The 18,560-nt window shown below is 46.8% G+C and overlaps 2 protein-coding genes across 5 annotated transcripts in view; one reads left to right on the top strand and one right to left on the bottom strand.

Annotated features, from left to right (window-relative positions):
• Nucleotides 1-13,391, bottom strand: part of LOC115337442 (tetraspanin-36-like) — a 29,381-nt gene extending 15,990 nt beyond the window's left edge. The window contains exon 1 of one of the 2 annotated variants that reach the window (XM_030005729.1): nucleotides 12,598-13,391. In XM_030005729.1, the coding sequence (XP_029861589.1) occupies nucleotides 12,598-12,654 (57 nt within the window). In that variant the 5' untranslated portion in view covers nucleotides 12,655-13,391. Of the gene's footprint in view, nucleotides 1-5,641; nucleotides 5,775-12,597 lie in introns of those variants that run through there. The other variant, XM_030005728.1, reaches the window with a different exon arrangement.
• CFAP53 (cilia and flagella associated protein 53) overlaps nucleotides 1-18,560 on the top strand; it is a 35,494-nt gene that overhangs the window by 3,615 nt on the left and 13,319 nt on the right. The window contains exons 2-5 of one of the 3 annotated variants that reach the window (XM_030005725.1): nucleotides 4,843-4,848; nucleotides 13,893-13,965; nucleotides 14,205-14,434; nucleotides 16,463-16,636. In XM_030005725.1, the coding sequence (XP_029861585.1) occupies nucleotides 14,394-14,434; nucleotides 16,463-16,636 (215 nt within the window). In that variant the 5' untranslated portion in view covers nucleotides 4,843-4,848; nucleotides 13,893-13,965; nucleotides 14,205-14,393. Of the gene's footprint in view, nucleotides 1-4,842; nucleotides 4,849-13,488; nucleotides 13,595-13,738; nucleotides 13,966-14,204; nucleotides 14,435-16,462; nucleotides 16,637-18,560 lie in introns of those variants that run through there. The other 2 variants (XM_030005723.1, XM_030005724.2) reach the window with 2 other exon arrangements.

Genomic DNA, 18,560 nt, shown 5'->3' with positions numbered 1-18,560 from the left:
TTTTGGCTCTGAATGGCCAGCTCAGACACAAAACACCCTCTAGTTCAATATTTGCCTTCAGAACCACCCTAGTTTCTTAACAAGCTGTTTCTGGCTCAGCCACCAGATCCTGCAACTAAACTGAATAGCAAAGTGCACCTAAAACACAGTGGAGCTAATCCTACAGCCTGGGGAAACTTCTCGGAGCTGGTAACGGGGCAGATGCCTCTATAATCTGCGCTGACATATTGCTTGTCACCCAGCTGAAAGTGAAGGAACATGGGGAGCAAGGCCGCATGGTTGTTGTGTGCTTCTTCCTGTGAAGAAAAATGCAGGTTGGGATTCTCCTGCCGCAAAGGGATCCTGCCAGCTCCATGGTAAAGCAAATGCAGCTTGGTAGTGCAACACTTTGGGGGAAAATGAAGGAAACGCCCAGTTCATACAGCAACTACAGGGAAGAGCTGCTTTCTATTCCCCCTGCACGAAGTATCCTCCAGCTCTGATCTTCTTGCAAAGGGGTAGCAAAATGGGACCTCTCGAGGAGCTGTAATTATCAGAGGCACTTCTACAACATCAGACCTCTGGTTTCAGAGACCTGCAAACAGTGTGACTTGTGAAGAGACCAAACTGTGTTTAGGACCAGACCCATAGCCCGGCCATCTAACAGGAGCATTTTCACGGCCTCAGGGACTACTGGGGACAGTCAGACTAAGGTTGTTCCCCAGAAGCAGACAGGAAAGGGTGAAGCTTCTTGCACTGTGCCTGCATCACCATCTGAACACCTCCCCTTTCCTGACCACACAGCACTGACATCTCAGTTTTAATTTTGTCCGTGAGGCCCCTACGCATATGGCAGAGCACATTTTCCTGAAAGTCAGTTAAGTTCTGCTTCCTCATTTTGGGCAGAGTAGTTTAAAATAAGGAGTAACTTTACCCTTTCAAGGCAAAAGAGGATCACGCAAAGTGCCAAGTCCAGTACCAAGCCCTGGCATCAGCACCCTCCAGTGACCTCTCCAGTTCACGCGGCTGTTTTTCCCCCCCACAGTTCAGCAAGAAGTTCACAGGAGAGCTGGAAACAAACCCACCACTTCCCACCCAACACTCCTCATGCTCAAGATGTTCCCCAGCTCTGCCCAGCTCATTGCCCCATCCCAGGGGGTTCAGGGAGCCCCAGCCAGTACCACCAGAGGGGCAGAAACAAGGAGCCCACAGGGAAACCTGTCCTGAGCCCTTTCAGAAAGGGATGAATGACCACAACTTTACTCGCTGGATGTGCTAAAAAAAAAATTAAAAAAATAAAGGTCTTGGTTAAGCAGCTTTTTCCACCACGGACGCTGCTGTGAGTCAGACTGAGCCCATGGCCCATCAGCATCATTTCTCTGACCCGGAGCGGGGAGGAGAGCTTCCACAGCTCTTCTATCTTCCTGTCAAGTATCACATAGAGCATTAAAAGCCGTCAGAGCTGCCTATACCTCACTGTCACGCACAGCGGGCAGCTACAGACAGGATTAAGGATTTGCTTAAGAACAGATGGAGGAAAGGTGAGAAACAGGTCACAGGCCTGCTGACACCAAGACCTCTAAGGACGCTTTGGAGAATACCTCCATCCTTAAAAATAAATGTGTTTCTAGCACCAATAATCTCCAGCATAACCTTTGCTATTCACTACATTTTTAATCCCATTGAGGGATTAAAAATTCTCCTCCTCATTGGGTTTTATTTTTTAAGTATCCCGATTTCTCTCTGACTGAGGCTTCAGAGCAAGCATTCCCAAACCACCCATCACTGGCATGAGTGATTTCAAACCATTCACAGATGCAGGAATTTTTTTTTTTTTACCGATAAGTTGATCCCTCCCAATTACTAAAAATTATTTAAAAGTGATACCACATCAATATTGTGATTCCTTGAGCTTCTAGTACACCCTCTCACATCACTCAGCACATCACCATAAGGTTGAAAACAAGTAGTTTTTGGTCTTGGATGCACCAAGGGCAAAGGAGATAGATTAAACACAGACCAAACAGACAAATATTCCAGGATGTCTAGACCAGCATGAGTACCTACGCAAAGCAGAGATTACACTAGTACCCCAAAACACATTTGATTTATGCTCCTTGGAAACTCCCAGGTCACAAATCCAAATATATTTGCAAAAAAAACCCTGATGTAGGGTGCTGGAGAGGGTGGAGAAGGAAGACAGGGGACAGCCACCCACTGTGAGCTTTGCAGTGCTGGGACACTTTCAACAGGGACCAGGTGGGAAGGCAAAGCTCCTCTCTATTCTCCAGTCAATGGATAACTCTTGCAGCCATCTGGAGTCAAATCCCAACCCAGAAACTGTAGTTCACGCCTCTTTTTAGCAAAGAGGCAGAACCCAACTGGGTTTTCTGAAGAGTCAATAAAGCTCCTGAACAACCCGTGATCGGCTCAAATGAACCCGGAGCGCGTGCAGGTGCAGCCAGGGATCAGCTGGGGAAAAACTAGTCTGGCTTCATCGCTTGCAGGCAGAGCAAACCCTGCCATAGATCAGTGCTGGGATCACTCTCCTGGGATTCTCCTCCTTGGACAGTACTGTTGCTGTCAGCAGATCAAATTCTGCCCTCTCCAATTCACCAGTCCTGCTAAAACTACCCAGGCAATAACTTGCCCAACAGCAGAGAAGAGCATAAAGGTAAGTGAAGCAAGGCTGGGGATATGCCCACCTCTGATAAAAAGTGAATGGGAAACCTAGGCAAACAGGATTTTCACTGCAGCAACACTTAAGGTACCCTTCTAGTGATGAACTCCCCAGGACTCCTGGTGAATGCCAAACCCTCTCTGGAAGCAGAGGTCTGTTTAGTGACAACAAAGCTGAAAAAGGTGAGCAGGTACAAGCTGCTAATGGCTGAATTCAGCAGCACAGCTCTGGGATTAAAGAAGGTAGCTTAGAAGAAAAGCAACCTTCAGATCATGTTATACAGAAATATCAGAAGATGAAACTTAAATCTAGTTTTAAGATTCCCAGTTCCTTCCCTTGGACCAGCAGGCGAATCCCAGCATTTCACCTCGCTCCTTCAAGGAGCATCATCACATCCCACCCAGCCAAGTCCCCTCACAAGACATCGCCAAGAAGATCAGAGTCTCCTCCAACCCTCGCTCTCCCTCTTTTACGTGGCCAGAGTTAAACCAGCATCCCCAGTCTTCACCTAGAACAGGCCAACACCCGCTTACCAAAATAACCACACACTTGGACCTAATTAGTAGGTGCTAAAAAGCAAAATTGGAGGTGGACAGATCTCCCACAGCTTGAAGCACCACCCTTGGTAACTGTAGTTAAAGAGCTTCAATCAATGCCTTATTTGTGGGGGTTATGTACACCTACATCCCCTTCACTCCTTTCCCCCCCACCCCATAGCAGAACGACCCACAGATATGATGGTGAGCCTGGTGGGTAAGAGAAGTTGCTTTTTCATCTCATTTAGGAAGCTATTATTTGTTATTCTGCAAAATCTGTTTTTCTTCACTCCTGCACTCTGATAACAATCAGAGATCCAAAAGAGGATTTATTGCCTTTTTAGGACATCTCTAAGCAATAACCTTTGTCAAAGCACCATTAACTGCACCAGCTGCTGAATATGCAGGTGGTGAATTATTTTCCATAATCATTTCCAAGCTGGGCAAGGTTTGCAGCATGCAATGCCTGAGCACGAATTACTCCTTAGAGAAGGACTAATGTTCTTTGCAAATCTTATGTTTTGATAATGATCTGGAGCCTTTTACTAGTAGAGCCCCAACTGTTAGAAATGTTCTGAAAGAGCATAAAAGAGTTGGTTCCTCCTTCCCCACCCTCCCAAAACCTGAATTCCAGGTTCTGCAGTTCTGCTGCAGGAATGCAATTACCACACGTAATGGTGGTGGCAGCGTCTAAATGCCACAAGATTTGGGGCTGCATTGCTCTTCCTAGGATAAAAAAACCCAAAAGGCTGGTTTGGGTCACCCCACATTCAGAGGCTACAGACATGCAGAAGGATAATTACTGGTGGTCCGTGGATCCAGATGACCTATTAGCTCCAATCACAATTAGAGAGTTCTCCTACGGCAGAAGAAAAGGTACCAGAGGTCTCTGGTACCAGAGACCAGGACATAAGGCTGTTGTTTGATTTTCAAAAAGCTAAGCAACAATGCTAATCTGAGGTACGCCTGAGCTGAAGCTCAGGGGATTTCCACATACAAACAGTGGGATGCTCCAATGTTTCTCCGCAGGTATTTCAAAAAATCACCACAAAACAAGCGTACACAGTGAGATCACATTACTTGACGCGCAGCAGTAAACACAGCCTCCTGCGCTGTTCAGGCTAGCGATATGAGAGTTACCTGGAACACAGACAGCAATAAATTGTGCTCAGCCCCTATAAAGGAGGCACGGGACTGGAAGGGGACAAGCTCCTAACTACAACCAGCAGCAAGTCCTATATTTACAAAACAGGGCATGACACCCCACGAGACCTCAAGGTTTAATTCAAGCAGTTTTCAAATTTTTTTTTTTTCCCTCCCCCCCCACGTAGCTTCTCTCTTTGGGAGACCTCTGTTTTTTCTCTTTAAATCCTCCTTGCTTTAGAAGAGTCCTCTGCCTTCCCCTTTACCCAGTCCTGCTCAGCCAGGCGATGGGGAAAGAGCAGAGCCGGGGGAGGCTGCTGCTGTGCTGAGCCTTAACCCGGGCTGTGCAGTTCCCAACCCTCGCTCTCGGGCTACCACCAGCACATTGAAAGCATCCTTTGCAAAACACTCTTTTGAACATACTCAAGTGCTACAAAACAGATGTGAACGCCCAAACCACGCTGCTGATACAGATGAGGTTTATCTGGGCCCCTTCTCTCAGAGCAGCACGTGAGTCCTTGGATGATGACGGGGCGGTGGGGGGGGTGTTACGCAAACTTCCCCACGCAGGGGAAAAGCCCGAGACTGGCTACAAGAATAATCACTGCCTCTTCTGAGCGGCCACCTAACCCAGGCCCTGCTGTCACTGTCACCAGGCTGCCGTGCCACAAGCCTCCAATGCGGAGCCCCCCAAACCAAAAAGTACACAACCCCACCCTCATTTTTTTGATTGCTTGTAAGTAATTATTGAGGAAGTGATTTGGAAAGGCGTAATTATACCAAAACATAATTGGAACAAAGTTCTCAGCCATTTTCCTCCCCCAAACACTCCTCACCCCAAACTGGGAGGGCAGCCCCTGCATAATACCCTCATCCTGCTGCAGCCAAACAGCTCCATTTGTTTCCAGTCACAAAATTAGCTTGTAGATTGCTTTAAAGACACACCTTTAAAAACACTACTAAAAAAACCTACTACATTAAAAACACCCTGCAAAAAAAATCAAACTCCAACACCACTTTTTTTTGGTCAGAAACTTAAAAACCCAAATATTCCTGTTCTCTAAAAATATATATGGAAGGTTTCCTATAGAAATTAGTAAGTCACCTGCACACCGGTAAACTAAATTCCCGATTAACTCTGGAAACCCCGTTAACCAGAACGCAGTCACGTCCCATGACACCATCTCCTTCTGCCAGATCTCTTCGTCGCATCCAACACCCGGGACCGCAACCCCCACGTAAACCACGCGGGTCCGGGTCCCCCCATTCCGCACCCCCGTGTCCCAGCATCCCGTGGCAGTACCCAGAAAGCGAGGCTCAGCAGCAGCAGGACGGTCTTGGAGGTGATCACGCCGCAGTCCATCGCGTAGGAGAGAGGGAGCAGGTCTGGGACTCCCGAGCAGGGACCGGCTTTGGGTCCCGCGTGGGGCCGCCCCCGGGCCCGCCCCGCAGCGCAGCCCGCCCCCCCGGTCTCTCCCCACCCACGGGGATGCGGTCAGTGTTTCCCCGTGGCCAACGAGGCAGTTTTCCAAGCAAGGGGGTTGGGGAGCGCCGGGAACAAATGTCAAAGCAAATTATTGTTGACTTCAACGTGGTTTGGTTTTTTTTTTTTTTTTTTTTTACTTCTGTAACTTTCAAGCTTAGTTAAACCGAGCTTTTGTGAAAAGCTCTCACTGCAGCTAAAAGGTTTTCATCAAATCTACCTTCCGGGACTGAGAACGCACAGCACCGTGTCTCCCTTCATCGAGCACTTCTCAGCCTTTTTGGTTTGGCACCGTGTCATGCCAACCTTTTCAATCGCATGCACCAGGAATAGCAGGAATACAGCTACGACGTGGGTTTGGACACTCAACCGTGTGTCCTAACCACTGAAATGTGAGTCTGAGCAGCCACAGGGAGAGGGATTTGAATTTGGTGACTGCAGAGGGCATGAAAACACTGCTTTATTTCCATCAGCTGAGCCTCGTGCTTTTAAAAACAAGCCGAAGGTGCAGGGCCAGCAGCCAGGGGTTTGTTTTGCAAAGAAGACCTCCGGCAGCCTGAACTGAGCTGAACCCAACTCCACTGGGCTGCAGGATGCAGCTGTAACAAGTTTCCCGACTTTGCCCCTTCCCGGCAAAACCAGATGCAAGCCAGTTTCCTTCAGGGGATATGGATTTTGGAGGGGTTGTGCTGAAGTAGCTCTCCAGCGGGAAATCATGGAAAGGGAGATTACGGACAGTCTCTGTCCGCGGCCCATGAATTGAAGCCGCAGCTGCTTTCAAAGGCAGCAGACGGGCTTGTGCTGCCAGCTGCCAAAATCACAGAAATCCCCACGCAGAAAGTGGGGTGAAGCTGAGTTCCAAAATTAAATTCCTTTAGGAGTAAAGATCAGCGCAAAGTCAGACCTTGATGACTGCTGACGGAGCTCCTCCTGCCAGCAAGCCTGTGTTTGCCATGATAATTTCTATTACAGCAATAAATATGAACAGAGTGTATAATTGTGGAGTATTTCTTCATTTTAAAAAAAGCAGCATTTTCACTTTCCCTTGCAGCGTGGCAGGCTGAGGTGTTAATAAAGAAAGGAAATTGCCTGGAAACCATTTATCTTCATAATTTTGTAGGAATGACTGGTAATCTGGGGGAAATATTTCGAATAAGAATGAAAGGGCAAATTCTGAAGTTTCATTTGAAATGAAAAGGAATAAAAAAAACACACCAAAGAAACCATCTTGCCAGCCAAACCCTATCTTTCTTTGATATCAAAAGATTGTTTCCATTTTTGTCTGTTAGTTCTCTATTTAAAAATAAAATAAAAGTAGTTTCACAATGAGAATGAAATAGTGTCCTTAATCAAAATGTTACCAGCTGTATGCTGTTTCTTTCAAAGCAAAATGTTATTAAAATCAACAACGGCTGATTTTTTATTAAAGGTGGCCTAGAAAGTAACTTGCCAGAACAAGGATGTGCCCGTGGAGACAGCCGTATCCCAACCATCTCAGACAGCCGTGGTTATGACATTCCACACCATTCACCACCAAATTAGTCTTAAAATCAAGAGATTCCTGTTGAACACAGGATTTTTAAAAAGCACTAAGCTGGCAATTTCACAGTCAACTTTGAAATGAATGGGGAAAAAAGGAAATTAAAAGTATCTACCACGATAACAGAAAGATAGCCTAACAGGAGGCTCGGTTTCCAGAGCTGCTCTCTGCCTTTGGACCTTTTGCCCTGGATGAATTGGGTGGGTTGGTTTGGTTTAAGTCTGAATTTGGTTTAGGAAATATGTTGGGAAAACAACAGGTTTCCCACTCATTTATTTATTGTATGTTTTGCAACATGCAAGCTCAACGGTTTGCACTGGAAGCCGTAACGTTTAGTAGGAAAAGGATCTTTACTTTTTGCCTTACCTACCAGGCATCAACCATGTAAAGATAAAAATTCCCCTCTGCACATCAGACCATGTGTCTGGAAATAACTCTCTTGAGTTTTCTTCCTGCTAGACTAAACAACTTGTCAGCTCTGGTATTTTCCAGAACTGATTCTCTCCCACTGAGCCCCATTTTTCTTAAAGTGCCTAAAAAAGGGTAGCGTGTTCCCCAAGGGTTTAGCTGTGCCGAAGAGGATGCCGAACGCCTCTGGCTTCTCCTGCAGTGCCGTGGTGTTGCTGACTTACTTCCAGCTTGTGATCACCTATTGCTGCAGATCTATTTCTGCTGAAGGAACCACTTCCAAGCCAGCTGTTCCCCATCCGCTTCTCCTGATTATTCCTGCCCAGGTGGGCGACCCTGCCCTTGTCCTTTCTGCCCCACATCTGATTTTTCAGCCCTTTCCTCCAAATCCTCAAGGTCATTTGGAATCTCCATCCCTACCCCAGTCCTAGCCCTTGCCACCTCCACGTGCTCTCCAGATTTAAATTCTCTATTCTCTCCTCCAGGTGATTACTGAAATTAAAACCCATGAGAGGTGGGTGCAGAAGCCCAGGTGACAGCAAACCACGGGTGACTGTCCCCGGGCCGGGGATCGCTCCCGACGGGCAGTGGGGATGAAGCTACCGTGGGGTATGGGGAGGTGTTAAAAGCCTTATCATATGATATTTATTGCTTCTTTCCCCACAAGGCCTGTTAGCCATCACTGAAGGAAATGAGATTAAAGTGAAACCATTTGTCCTTGACAAATCTACATTGGCTGGTATTCATCTCCGTATTTTCTTCTTAGTTGCTTACGAATGATTTCCCAATTACTTAGTCCATGGTCTCTTTGATGTTGTTTTTCAGGAACTGAAGTTAATTGGCCTGTAATTTCCAAGCCCTTCCTTTTTTTTTTTAAATGGAGCCTATATTCTCCCTTTCTCAGCCTGCCAGCACCTCGCTGCCCTCCCAAAACCCCCACTGCAAAAAGCTCTGAGATGGCTGGAAACACTTTTTAAGTCCTCTAGGATCAAATCCATCCTACAAAGTTCATTTGAGAACCATCAGTTTATAAAACTTCAGCGTAACCTGTCCTTTCCACATTCTCCCATTGACTCTAAGCCTTTATCCCTCCTTTCTGCTGTGCCAGCTGCCAATTGTGCCGGACGTTTTGGTGACCATTGGTGGAATGGGGTCGGAAAATCAGCCTCTGGTGGTTGGCATGTGAGGATGACACAGAAGCACTTTTCTTAGTACGTGATCTTATTTCTCAGAATGGTTTGGATCTCTTGAAAATACTGATGTAAAAATAACAGGAAGGAAAGTTTACAGTCAGCAGAGAGTGCTTTTTAGCTAAAAACACTGAAAAAATCTTTAATGGAGATCACAAAATTAGCAAAAAGTGAAGTTTGAAAAACTCAAATACTTTCAGTTGCTCTTTAAACACTCCAGCTGGGTTACACACTCAGTTCTTGTTGCAGTCATGAAAAAACGTGTTTCCCAGAAACAAATACTCACATTTTCTCATTTTTACAGGAGGGCAATTGTTCCCGTATGGAGTTTAATTAGGAAGGCAAGGACTCTATATGGCCTTCCATCCCACACCAGCAGAGAGCCTGCCACGGCAGCTGTATTCACTGGAGCATTCATGTGTGAGGGTTCGCAGTTTAGACCTTGCCGTAGTGCTAGACATAGAATTTTGATTTCTACCATGCTTCAGTACTCTGCTGAGCAGGTACTATAGATAATGCTGCACTGACCCCGAAGCTCTGACTGCAGCTATTTCAAGCCTCATGCTCTGCTCTGCTCCATCGACCCTGATTTGATCATACCACTGGTCTTACCCCACTTGCTGACCTGGTGAGTGAGGACAGCCAGGTAGGACATAGGTGATGAAACCCTGAAAGATGCCTGGTTAGCTTTTCTGTGGTATTCTGTGGTAGTTACAAGATACAGCTAAAGCAGCTCGAAGATGTTTTGGTCTCTGGATCCCAGCTGCAGCAGTGAAAGGCTGGCACTTAAAATCAGAGGAGGCTCCAGGGCTGTGTCCAGCACAGGACTTAAAACCAGTAGCTCTAGAGGGACAGGAATACTGGCAGCACTGGGTACTGGCAAGCCCGGGCACGAGGACAGAGTCTTCTCAGTGAAACCTGGAACATGCAGGGAGAAGAAGGAGGAGAAGTTTGCTGAGCAGAGCACTGGCGGGTCAGCTCTTGGGGCAGGGAGGTAGGGAAGGACCACAGGCAGCTTTTCAGAAATAAGTGCAGTTTTAATGGCTCGATCCACGAAACTGTGTAAACCTCCTGGCAGGGCAGCCCTAGGACACACTGACCATGTTCATGATCATCTTCTCATGCTGGGATTATTCACCCCTCCTTCACGCTGTGTTCCCTTTTTGTGGTTAAACTCTGCTCTTTCAAGGTTGAGAGGAAGAAAGGAGAATAACATTTTCTCTACTTGCGTGTGGGCGTGCAGGGAGGAGAGCAGCTGATCTTGTCTCCCACTCCCTTCCGCTGTGCAGGTCAGGCGTAAAAAAGAGCAGTTGTCTGATGGCGCCTGGCTCAGACATGGTTGGGGAAGGGCTCTTATCTTTGCACTTCTACATTTAAACCACAACGACCAAGCACGACCTGTGTACACAGCTGACACCACAAGCCAAGGCCAAACATAGACCTGTCCCATCAGCCGCCTCCTTTCTTCACTCAGAAAGTTTGCAGATCTCTTTTCAGCTCCTAATATTTGAAAGCTGACCAGCTACTCCTGGGCTCCAGCTCAAAATTTCTCAGCCCTCACAGGAAGCTCAGAGTTGATTAAACGTTAAGAATTACTCATCTCCAAATGATGTGCCAACACTAGAAGCTTGCATCTTGCTGCCATGCAATTCCATGGGGAGATACACAGCCGCAACAGAAACACATGCTTATTACAGATAAACCTCAAGAATCCTGATAGTCAGCGCTGCCTACAGCTGCACGATGAAACATCTGCAGGACTTTTAGGCTGCAGAACTTAGTACCAGCACGAATTCGAGTTAATCATGAAGGTGAGAGATGAGAGCCAAGATGTGAGGCTACTTTCTCAGGGGAAACCGCACAGCTGGGGCTCTGCACCAGGACACGTGGTGCCGGCTGGCAGGTACCGGCTGTGACACATGGCTGAATGAAGGCTTTATTTTTAACATACATTAGTATAAGTTCTGAGCTCTGCTACTTATGCGAGGGATGTCTCATTGGAGGCATGTTTGTGTCTCTCCTATCCCTATTCCTGACTCAGCCGGTCATGTGGATCTGAGCAAACAGCAAATCCTTCAAAAAATGAGTAAAAGTACCCAAAAGACACAAAAAACAGGAGTCATGATTTCCCTAAGCAAGTATTTTGAAGATTGCCTGAAGGTGCTGGCAGGAAGGATTAGAAGGGAGCATGACGGGAGGAACCTGAGATGGTCTGGAGTGTGACCGGTGAGGAAACCCTGGGGGAATTCAGAACCAGAGAGGAACTGGCAACTTCTCAGAGCCCCAGCCTGGGAAGCCCAGGGCATCTGCAGGGGGAGAAGGACTTTTGATCCTGTAGAAGGAAGGGACCTGGTATGCCCAAGTGCTGGCTCATGCAGCCACCACAGTCCCACACAAAGGGAACAGGCAGCCACTGCAGGAAAAGTTTTGTCTTTTATGAGGGGTGGGGATGACTTTGGTTCCCTTAAATCAAGTTAATTTTTCTTCTAGAGGAAGAAGGAAAAGGTTTCTTTTGTACAAAGAAAAGGGGGAATTGTTCATCAGTTGATATCAATCACTTCCTAGAAGAGCACAAAGGGCCTACTGTCCTTGCCGGATTTTCCCACCACAGATTTTGCTCTTGAAAAATGGCTCTGGTTTGCCGAGTTGCTCTAACTCATCATGTGGTGCTGTCCTACCCCCCACTCATTCCCAGCCCTTCCTTCATGCTGACGTTAGCGTTATTGCAGCTGAGCCAAGGCAGATCAAGCCCAAGGAGACACATCATCCTGTTATTAGGGTTTAGCTACATGAGCTGTATCTTTGTGCTGATCTGTCTGGATGGGGACAGAAAGGAGAGATGACTCCATCCCTTTTTGTGGCTGACTGCACTTCATTTAAAGCAGTTTGAAACGTTGGCCCACATCTAAAGCTCTGACTTCTGTGCAGTTGTTGACACCTGAGTCTCAAATGGGGCTTTCTGCTGGCTGTTCCTTAGAGAGAAGTTTCAGGAAAGAGCATCCAAACCAGCAAACCCAGGACAGACCATATACTACATATATCCTATAGATATAGCCCCAGTGAGGAAACCCTGGAGAACAATGTGGTGACCAGGATCCCCTTTGGCATGTAATTTAAGGAGAATCTGTTTTTTCATCTAACGTTAATGTAAAATAAGCTCAAAGTCATAAGACGTCTGTCATGCCTTTGGACTAAAACTAGCTTTTTCAGGAGGAAATCTTTTCAAAGCTGGTGGAGGGACTTCATATAAAACATTAATAGGGGGACGGGAGGATCCATCCACACCCCCGCTTTTTTTTTTATTTCAGGTGCTGCACATTTGTATACAGTCTATATTTTTTATTACCCAGAAAACTGATCTGTGGTTTTGTGTAAATGTTAAGACTAAGGCAACATTCCCCATTAAACACCCCATAAAATACTCAGCAAAACTATTAACATACAAAGAAATTCAGCCCTCCCAACGCTTAAATATGAGTGTTTTTAGGGGGGAAAACCCACAGTTCCCTGCTGTGAAGCTGTTTGCCTCTCCCAAACATCTCAAAGACTAAGTCACAATAGGATGATAGCATAAGTCTCTACTGAAATCAACTCAAGAGATTCCAGTTCAAGGACTATTGCGGTGGCATAACACATACCCCAGCGTGTAAATCCTGTGTATCATACGGCTTGCTTTGATTGTGCAAGGATCCCATCACTGGTACCGAAAGTAATTGCACTGCTGATTTCAGTTGGATGAGAAGCTTTACAGTCAGCTTTAAACATTGACCTTTCTTCTGTTGGATCAGTTTTATAATTTATCAGCCAAGTCCCAATTATCTGCAAGAAAGCAAGGTTGTTGGCAGTATCAGCGTTCCTGGGCTTCATAGCTTCACCAACAGCTTTTTCCTGTGACTTTTTTTGTGGGTAATGAACTTGAAGCAATCACTGATCCACAGCCAATGTTTTATTTCCCATTTTCCTCCAGCCTGGGGAAGCTCCGGAGCCCGTCCATTAGCAGGAGGTCTCTACGAGGGGCCTGCCCGTCGTGACCAGGGAGCTGATGCTGTGGGGTTCACACGTTTACCATCAACCTGCGGGCACATTAAACTCATTCTTCCTTTTATGCGCTTATTAACTCAAAACGTTTTCACTCTTGTACCCATCCGTGCCAGCCTCTGCTCCCACTAGACGCCACCAGCACTTCCCAGCGAGGTAACGTTACACCAACGAGGGGCACCAGGGCCTGGGCTCTGTGGGGCCCTGACTGATCCGCGGCAGGGACGGGGCCCTGCACGTTCTACCACCCTCGAAGGACCTGCGGCCTCACAGCTCGGCGCCCACACGGTGCCTGCGGCCCGGGAGCGGTGGCACAGCGTGTGCGGGCCGGGTACCGGAGCCGGGCACAGATCCGCCTCACGCCGCCATTACGGCCCCGCCGCCTCCCCTCAGCCCGCCCGGCGGACTGCGCATGCGCGACTCGCGCCCTTCCCTCCCGCGCTTGCGCCGGGCGAGGATTTCCGCGCGCGTCCCCGGCGTCATGAGGTCACTTCCGCCGCCGCGGGTTGCTATAGCAACGGGCGGCGCGTCGGGGCGGCCATGGAGGCGCGGTGGCGGCGGGAGGTGACCGGGCCTGTCCCGCACTCCTTGGCGCTGGTGAGGGACCGAGCCGGCGCGGGAGGAGTCTGCTCCGTTCCCGGGTGGTGCGGGGTCCTTGGGGCGGGCGCCTCAACCCGGTGCCGGTTGGGGCAGGGCCCTCTGAGAGGAACCGGGAGGGCGGCGGGGTGGGCTTCCCGCGGGAGCCCGGTGCTGTGTGGGCTGAGGGCCTTGGGAGGATCCGCTGCCCTCTGCTGTGGGTCCCTGGGGGAGCCGGTCCGACTGTACCGGTGCGGGGCGAGGCCGCTCCTTTTGGAGGTGCGGCAGTGTGTGAGGAGGTGCTCGGAGCCCCGGGGAGCTGAGACGGAGGTGGCGGGACGTTTGTTCCGTGCGTGTAAAGCAGACCGTAAACATCCCCTTGGATCTGCAGGGTAAGATTTAAGCTGTGGCCTGGGCAACAGACAAGCGCTGGCACATGAAGCCACGTCATGCTCTTGTACTGCTGTTGTGCTTTTCGAGGCAAGGCTTGTCGGGATTTACCCCTAATTACCCTGAACTCTCATCATTTGGTGTTCCGTACTTATTTGGTCATGAGTTCAACTAAAAAAAAAATCCCAAACCCCAGAATAACTGATTATATTTTCACCCAGACATATGCTTTCTCTTACAGAGAGCCAAGCCTCCTAAAGAACCAACAAGTGAAAATTTTATCTTGGCCCGCAGACAGAAAGAAAAGGAACACCTCGAAAATGCTGATTTCTTAAAGCTGTACAACCGGTATCGCAATGTCTACGAGTGGCAGCAACGCAACGAAAAAAAATGGCTGCACAGCGTTGTGCAGAGAAAGGTGGATGCGACAATGCAGGAGTATCTGGCGGGGACTGATGAGAGACGAGAGAGGTAGCAGACAAGTAGCTAATACCAATATCTGCCCTACTATTTTCAACTTGACAGTATGCTTGGAGGAACGATTACAGGGAAAAACGCTCAGCTGAGCCAGCTCTGTACATTACACTGTGCATTGTGGCATGGTATTTGTTATTCATCGTAGCAGAAAGCATAGGTGTGCTTAACTGGCGGTCAAGTAACAATGCAGAGCAAACAGTAGCCTTTGGGCTCTTGTTACTAGTACTAGTCACTGAGCCAATGACTAGAGATACGTATTCAAACACAGTAACTAGTACAGTTTTGGTGGCATTTAGAGCCTTGCCTGCCAAATGTGAAATAAAAGTAGTATTATAGCACTTGTGTTGCTTGAGTTTTAAAGAGAACGAAGAGTACGTTGATAAAAGTGTCAGAAGCTGTAATTGTTGGGTGTGACTGAGGGTTTTGTTGCAACCTCATCAAGTTAACGTTTAGGTCTACAAGTAATACTTTGCAGCACAGGCAGTTGAAAAAATAAATTTTTTTTCAGAAGTCTTTCAAAAATAATAAAGGTGAGGCATATTACTGTCTTGTAAAGAACAATTGTGCTGTGCTGATATTAGAAAAAAATCGTATAGTTTAATTTCTCAGTTACTCTTTTGCATTAAGTGACTTTGGAGCTGTGAAGGTCATCAGTTTGGTATCCTGGTCTGATGTGTCTTCGTGGGAATTGTACAACAATTGCACAGAATCCCTGAGGTTGGAAGGAACCTCCTGAGATAATCTAGTCTGACCCCCTGCTCAAGCAGTCACCTAGAGCAGGTTGCCCAGGACTCTGTCCATTTGGGTTTTGCTTATCTCCGCACATGGAGACTCCACCACCTCTGTGGGCAACCTGTTATGGTATTTGACCACCCCCATAGTAAGGGGAAAAAAAAAAGTGTTTTCTTGTGTTCAGGTGGAATTCCACATGTTTTAATTTGTGCCCATTGTCTCTTGTTGTGTCACTGGACACTACTGAGAAGAAGCTGTCTCCCTTTTCTGGATTCTCTCCCTTCAGATATTTATATACATTGATAAGATCCTAAGATCCTGCTGAACCTTCCCTGCTCCAGGACTGAACAGTCCCAGCTCTCTCAGGAGAGAGAGATCGTTAGGAGAGATTCTCCTTTTAGGAGACATGCTCCAGTCTCTTCATCATCTTAGTTGGCCCTTCACTGGGCTCGCTCCACTAAGCCTGTATTTTCCTTGTGCTGAGGAGCCCAGAACTGGACTCAGCACTCCGGATGAGGTCTCTCCAGTGCTGGAGAGAAAGGATCACCTCCCTTGACATGCCAGCAGTGCTCTTCATGTAGCCCAAGATGCTGTTGGCCGCCTTTGCCACAAGGGTGCATTGCTGGCTTATGTTCAGCTTGTCTGCCAGGACCCCCAGGTCCCTTTCTGCAGAGCCACTTTCCAGCCAGTCAGCCCCCAGTGTGTACCAATGCATGGGGTTATTCCTCCCCAGGTGCAGGATTTTTTTTTAACTTCATGGGGTTTGTTCTTATTTAACTGCTTAAGATCCCTGTGCCGTCTTTGTGAGGAGACTCAGCTCAGTACACGGTGAAGAGAGTGCAATTCAGTTTCCAGAATGAGTCATGCTTTGGCTTTGCTACTGTAACTCCCACCGGCAGTGCCAGCATAAGTCTGTGGCACTATTGCTTGTGCAGTAGCAGTGAGAGTGAATTCCCAGAGGCCACTGTGGTATTTGGGCTGGGATTAGTGAGATTTCTGGATTCCTTAGCCCCAGGTTTCTTGCTGCTAGGATTAATAGTTTGTAAGATAAGGAGCTTAAACTGTGCCAGGGCAGAACCAGTCCTGTTGTGCTGTAAGATCCCCTCCATGGCACAACAGGAGTGAACCTGAGTCAAAATTTCACATTCCCTCGGACATTCCCTTCTTTGACATTTGCAAGAAGTGTTGAAAGGAGCCCAGTACACATTTTGCACTCACAACAAATAAACTAGAACTTTATCATTCAACAGAAGGATTGTTTTAGCTTTTATTTAAATGTTTTCATTACAGGCTTCGTGAGCTCCTGGAGGCAGAGGAAAGTAGGTACTTTGCTGAGATGGAGTCACTTGAAGAAACGGTACTGGAGAAACAAGAGAAAATGAGGGAGCGAGCAAAATTACTGAGAGAGAAGAGAGAAAAAGAAAGACAACAACTTGTGGCTGAAAAACGAGAGCAGCAGTTCAGGTATCTTATAAAATAGAATTTAGGCTAAGTAAATACGAAGCTGCAATTTAACAAGAAGGTGACAATAAACTGAGGAAGGAAAGATGAATGTTATTGAAAGGATAAAAAAAAAAAGGTGGTTTGGATAGAGATGTATGAGCTTTGACAGAAGTTGAAAGGCCTCAGCTATGTTGCCTGCAGTGGAGCAGCGTATAGTCTTTTTCTCACTGTCAATATAGGGGTGCAGCCTCTAAAGACCAGGGGTCCAAATTTGCAATGCTGTAATCCTCAGCAAAGTGTGTGAGAAAAAATTTCATTAATAGAGATGAAGGCAACAGGTGCAGAGAACTGTCCTGTCTCTATTGTTTAAGTGCTGAGATACCATGAAAACATTCTTCCAACTGCAGTGCTGAAATCCTCGTCCTATGTGAGCATCCTTGCACTTTCACCTGCCAAATCGGCTGTTTTTGTGATTCCTTGTTCTGGCATGTAGTTCTATTTTAGCTTTCTATAATTGGAGTCAAAAGCGTTCACGGAAGGCTAATTTGGCCTAAATCATGCTTATTAAGCTAATACATCAAAGGTTGTTGAAGAGTTAACATTGTCCAAAAAGACAGTGTTTTTATTTGTTGCATACTTTTCAAGAGTACCAGCTGAAGCTAAGGTTTTAATGCAACCTGAATTTCTGTGCCAAATCTTCCTGGACGCTGAGCTTGGCAGTGTCTTTTGAAGTCATTAAGATTTGCAGGTGCTTATCAGGCCCTGAGGCCTTGGCATGAAAACTGACTTGTTCAATTCTTGGAAATCTGGTTTTCTGAGGAAGGGATGAAAATAATATTAATGTAATTTAATTGTAGTAATTTGAAGTATCTCTTCCCAGTCTCCCACTGGGGAGTGGAAATCCACAACACCTGCTTCTCAGTGTGCAGAGGCTGGGGATAAAAATCTACACTTGCTTTCACTTGTGCATAAACTCTAACTAATTTCACAGATAAATATTTGTTTCCTAAAGGTGGGGTTTATTGGCTGAGACAGGTGTTAAGGCAGTGTACGCACTTCTAAGTTCACATGCAGGCTTTAAAATATGGCCCTTGCAATTTACAATTCCTAGTTTGTTCTCTACCTATCACACAAAGTGGTTGAAATTCCCTTTTAAAATTGTTTAGAGGAGATGCTGCTGGAGTGTCTTTTAGTTTGTACTTGTACCTAGTCTTACATGCCAAGGAGAAGGGATTCAGCTTGCGATTTAGACACCTTAAAGGTAGGTGTCTAAGTGTTGGTATCTTTATATTCACTGAGAATCTGAAATCCTGTTCTACTCAGTAGATCTTCATTGAGATCAGGACAGTTAAAGGAACCTAATGTCATCCTAAAGTAGGCATATACTGGTCTGCCAGTTGAACTGCACCCTAGCCTCTACTGACTGCATTGATTAGGTTCCCATTGATTAGAATGGGAATTTAGCTCACATGTAGATTGCTGTTTAGATGCCTAATTTCAGGTGTTTTAATTGCAAAATGAATCCCACCAGTGAATCTCATCATCTGGTGATACCTACTTGGACTTTCATGCTGCAGTTGCCTGTCTTAATGTCTGAGGTCCTCGTTCTTCCCAGTACAACCCTATTGATGTATGGTTCACTCAGTCTCACGGAATCATTCCCATCATCCTTCTACCTTTCCCAGTCTGCTCTTGGATCTAGGCAATATTCATACCACATAGTATCCCATTAAAAAGTGTTGCTGGAGCTTTACTGGTGGTGTTCTGCTGGCTGCAGTTTTTCAGAGGATTTAGAGGCAGTGAAATCCTCTTTCTTCACAGCTGCTGTGAGTGGCAATCTTTGAGTATCTTTGCAAATGAATCTTCATCCTACAGCACAAGAGAGTCCTTCTCTTTGACTGTCCTGATGTAACGGAAATATGTTTCCATAGTCAGTTCCTCTCTC

Source organism: Aquila chrysaetos, chromosome Z (assembly GCF_900496995.4).
Source record: "Aquila chrysaetos chrysaetos chromosome Z, bAquChr1.4, whole genome shotgun sequence".
NCBI classification, from domain to species: Eukaryota; Metazoa; Chordata; class Aves; order Accipitriformes; family Accipitridae; genus Aquila; species Aquila chrysaetos.
Note: the sequence above shows the minus strand (reverse complement) of the source record. Positions and strands in the feature narration are given on the sequence as shown.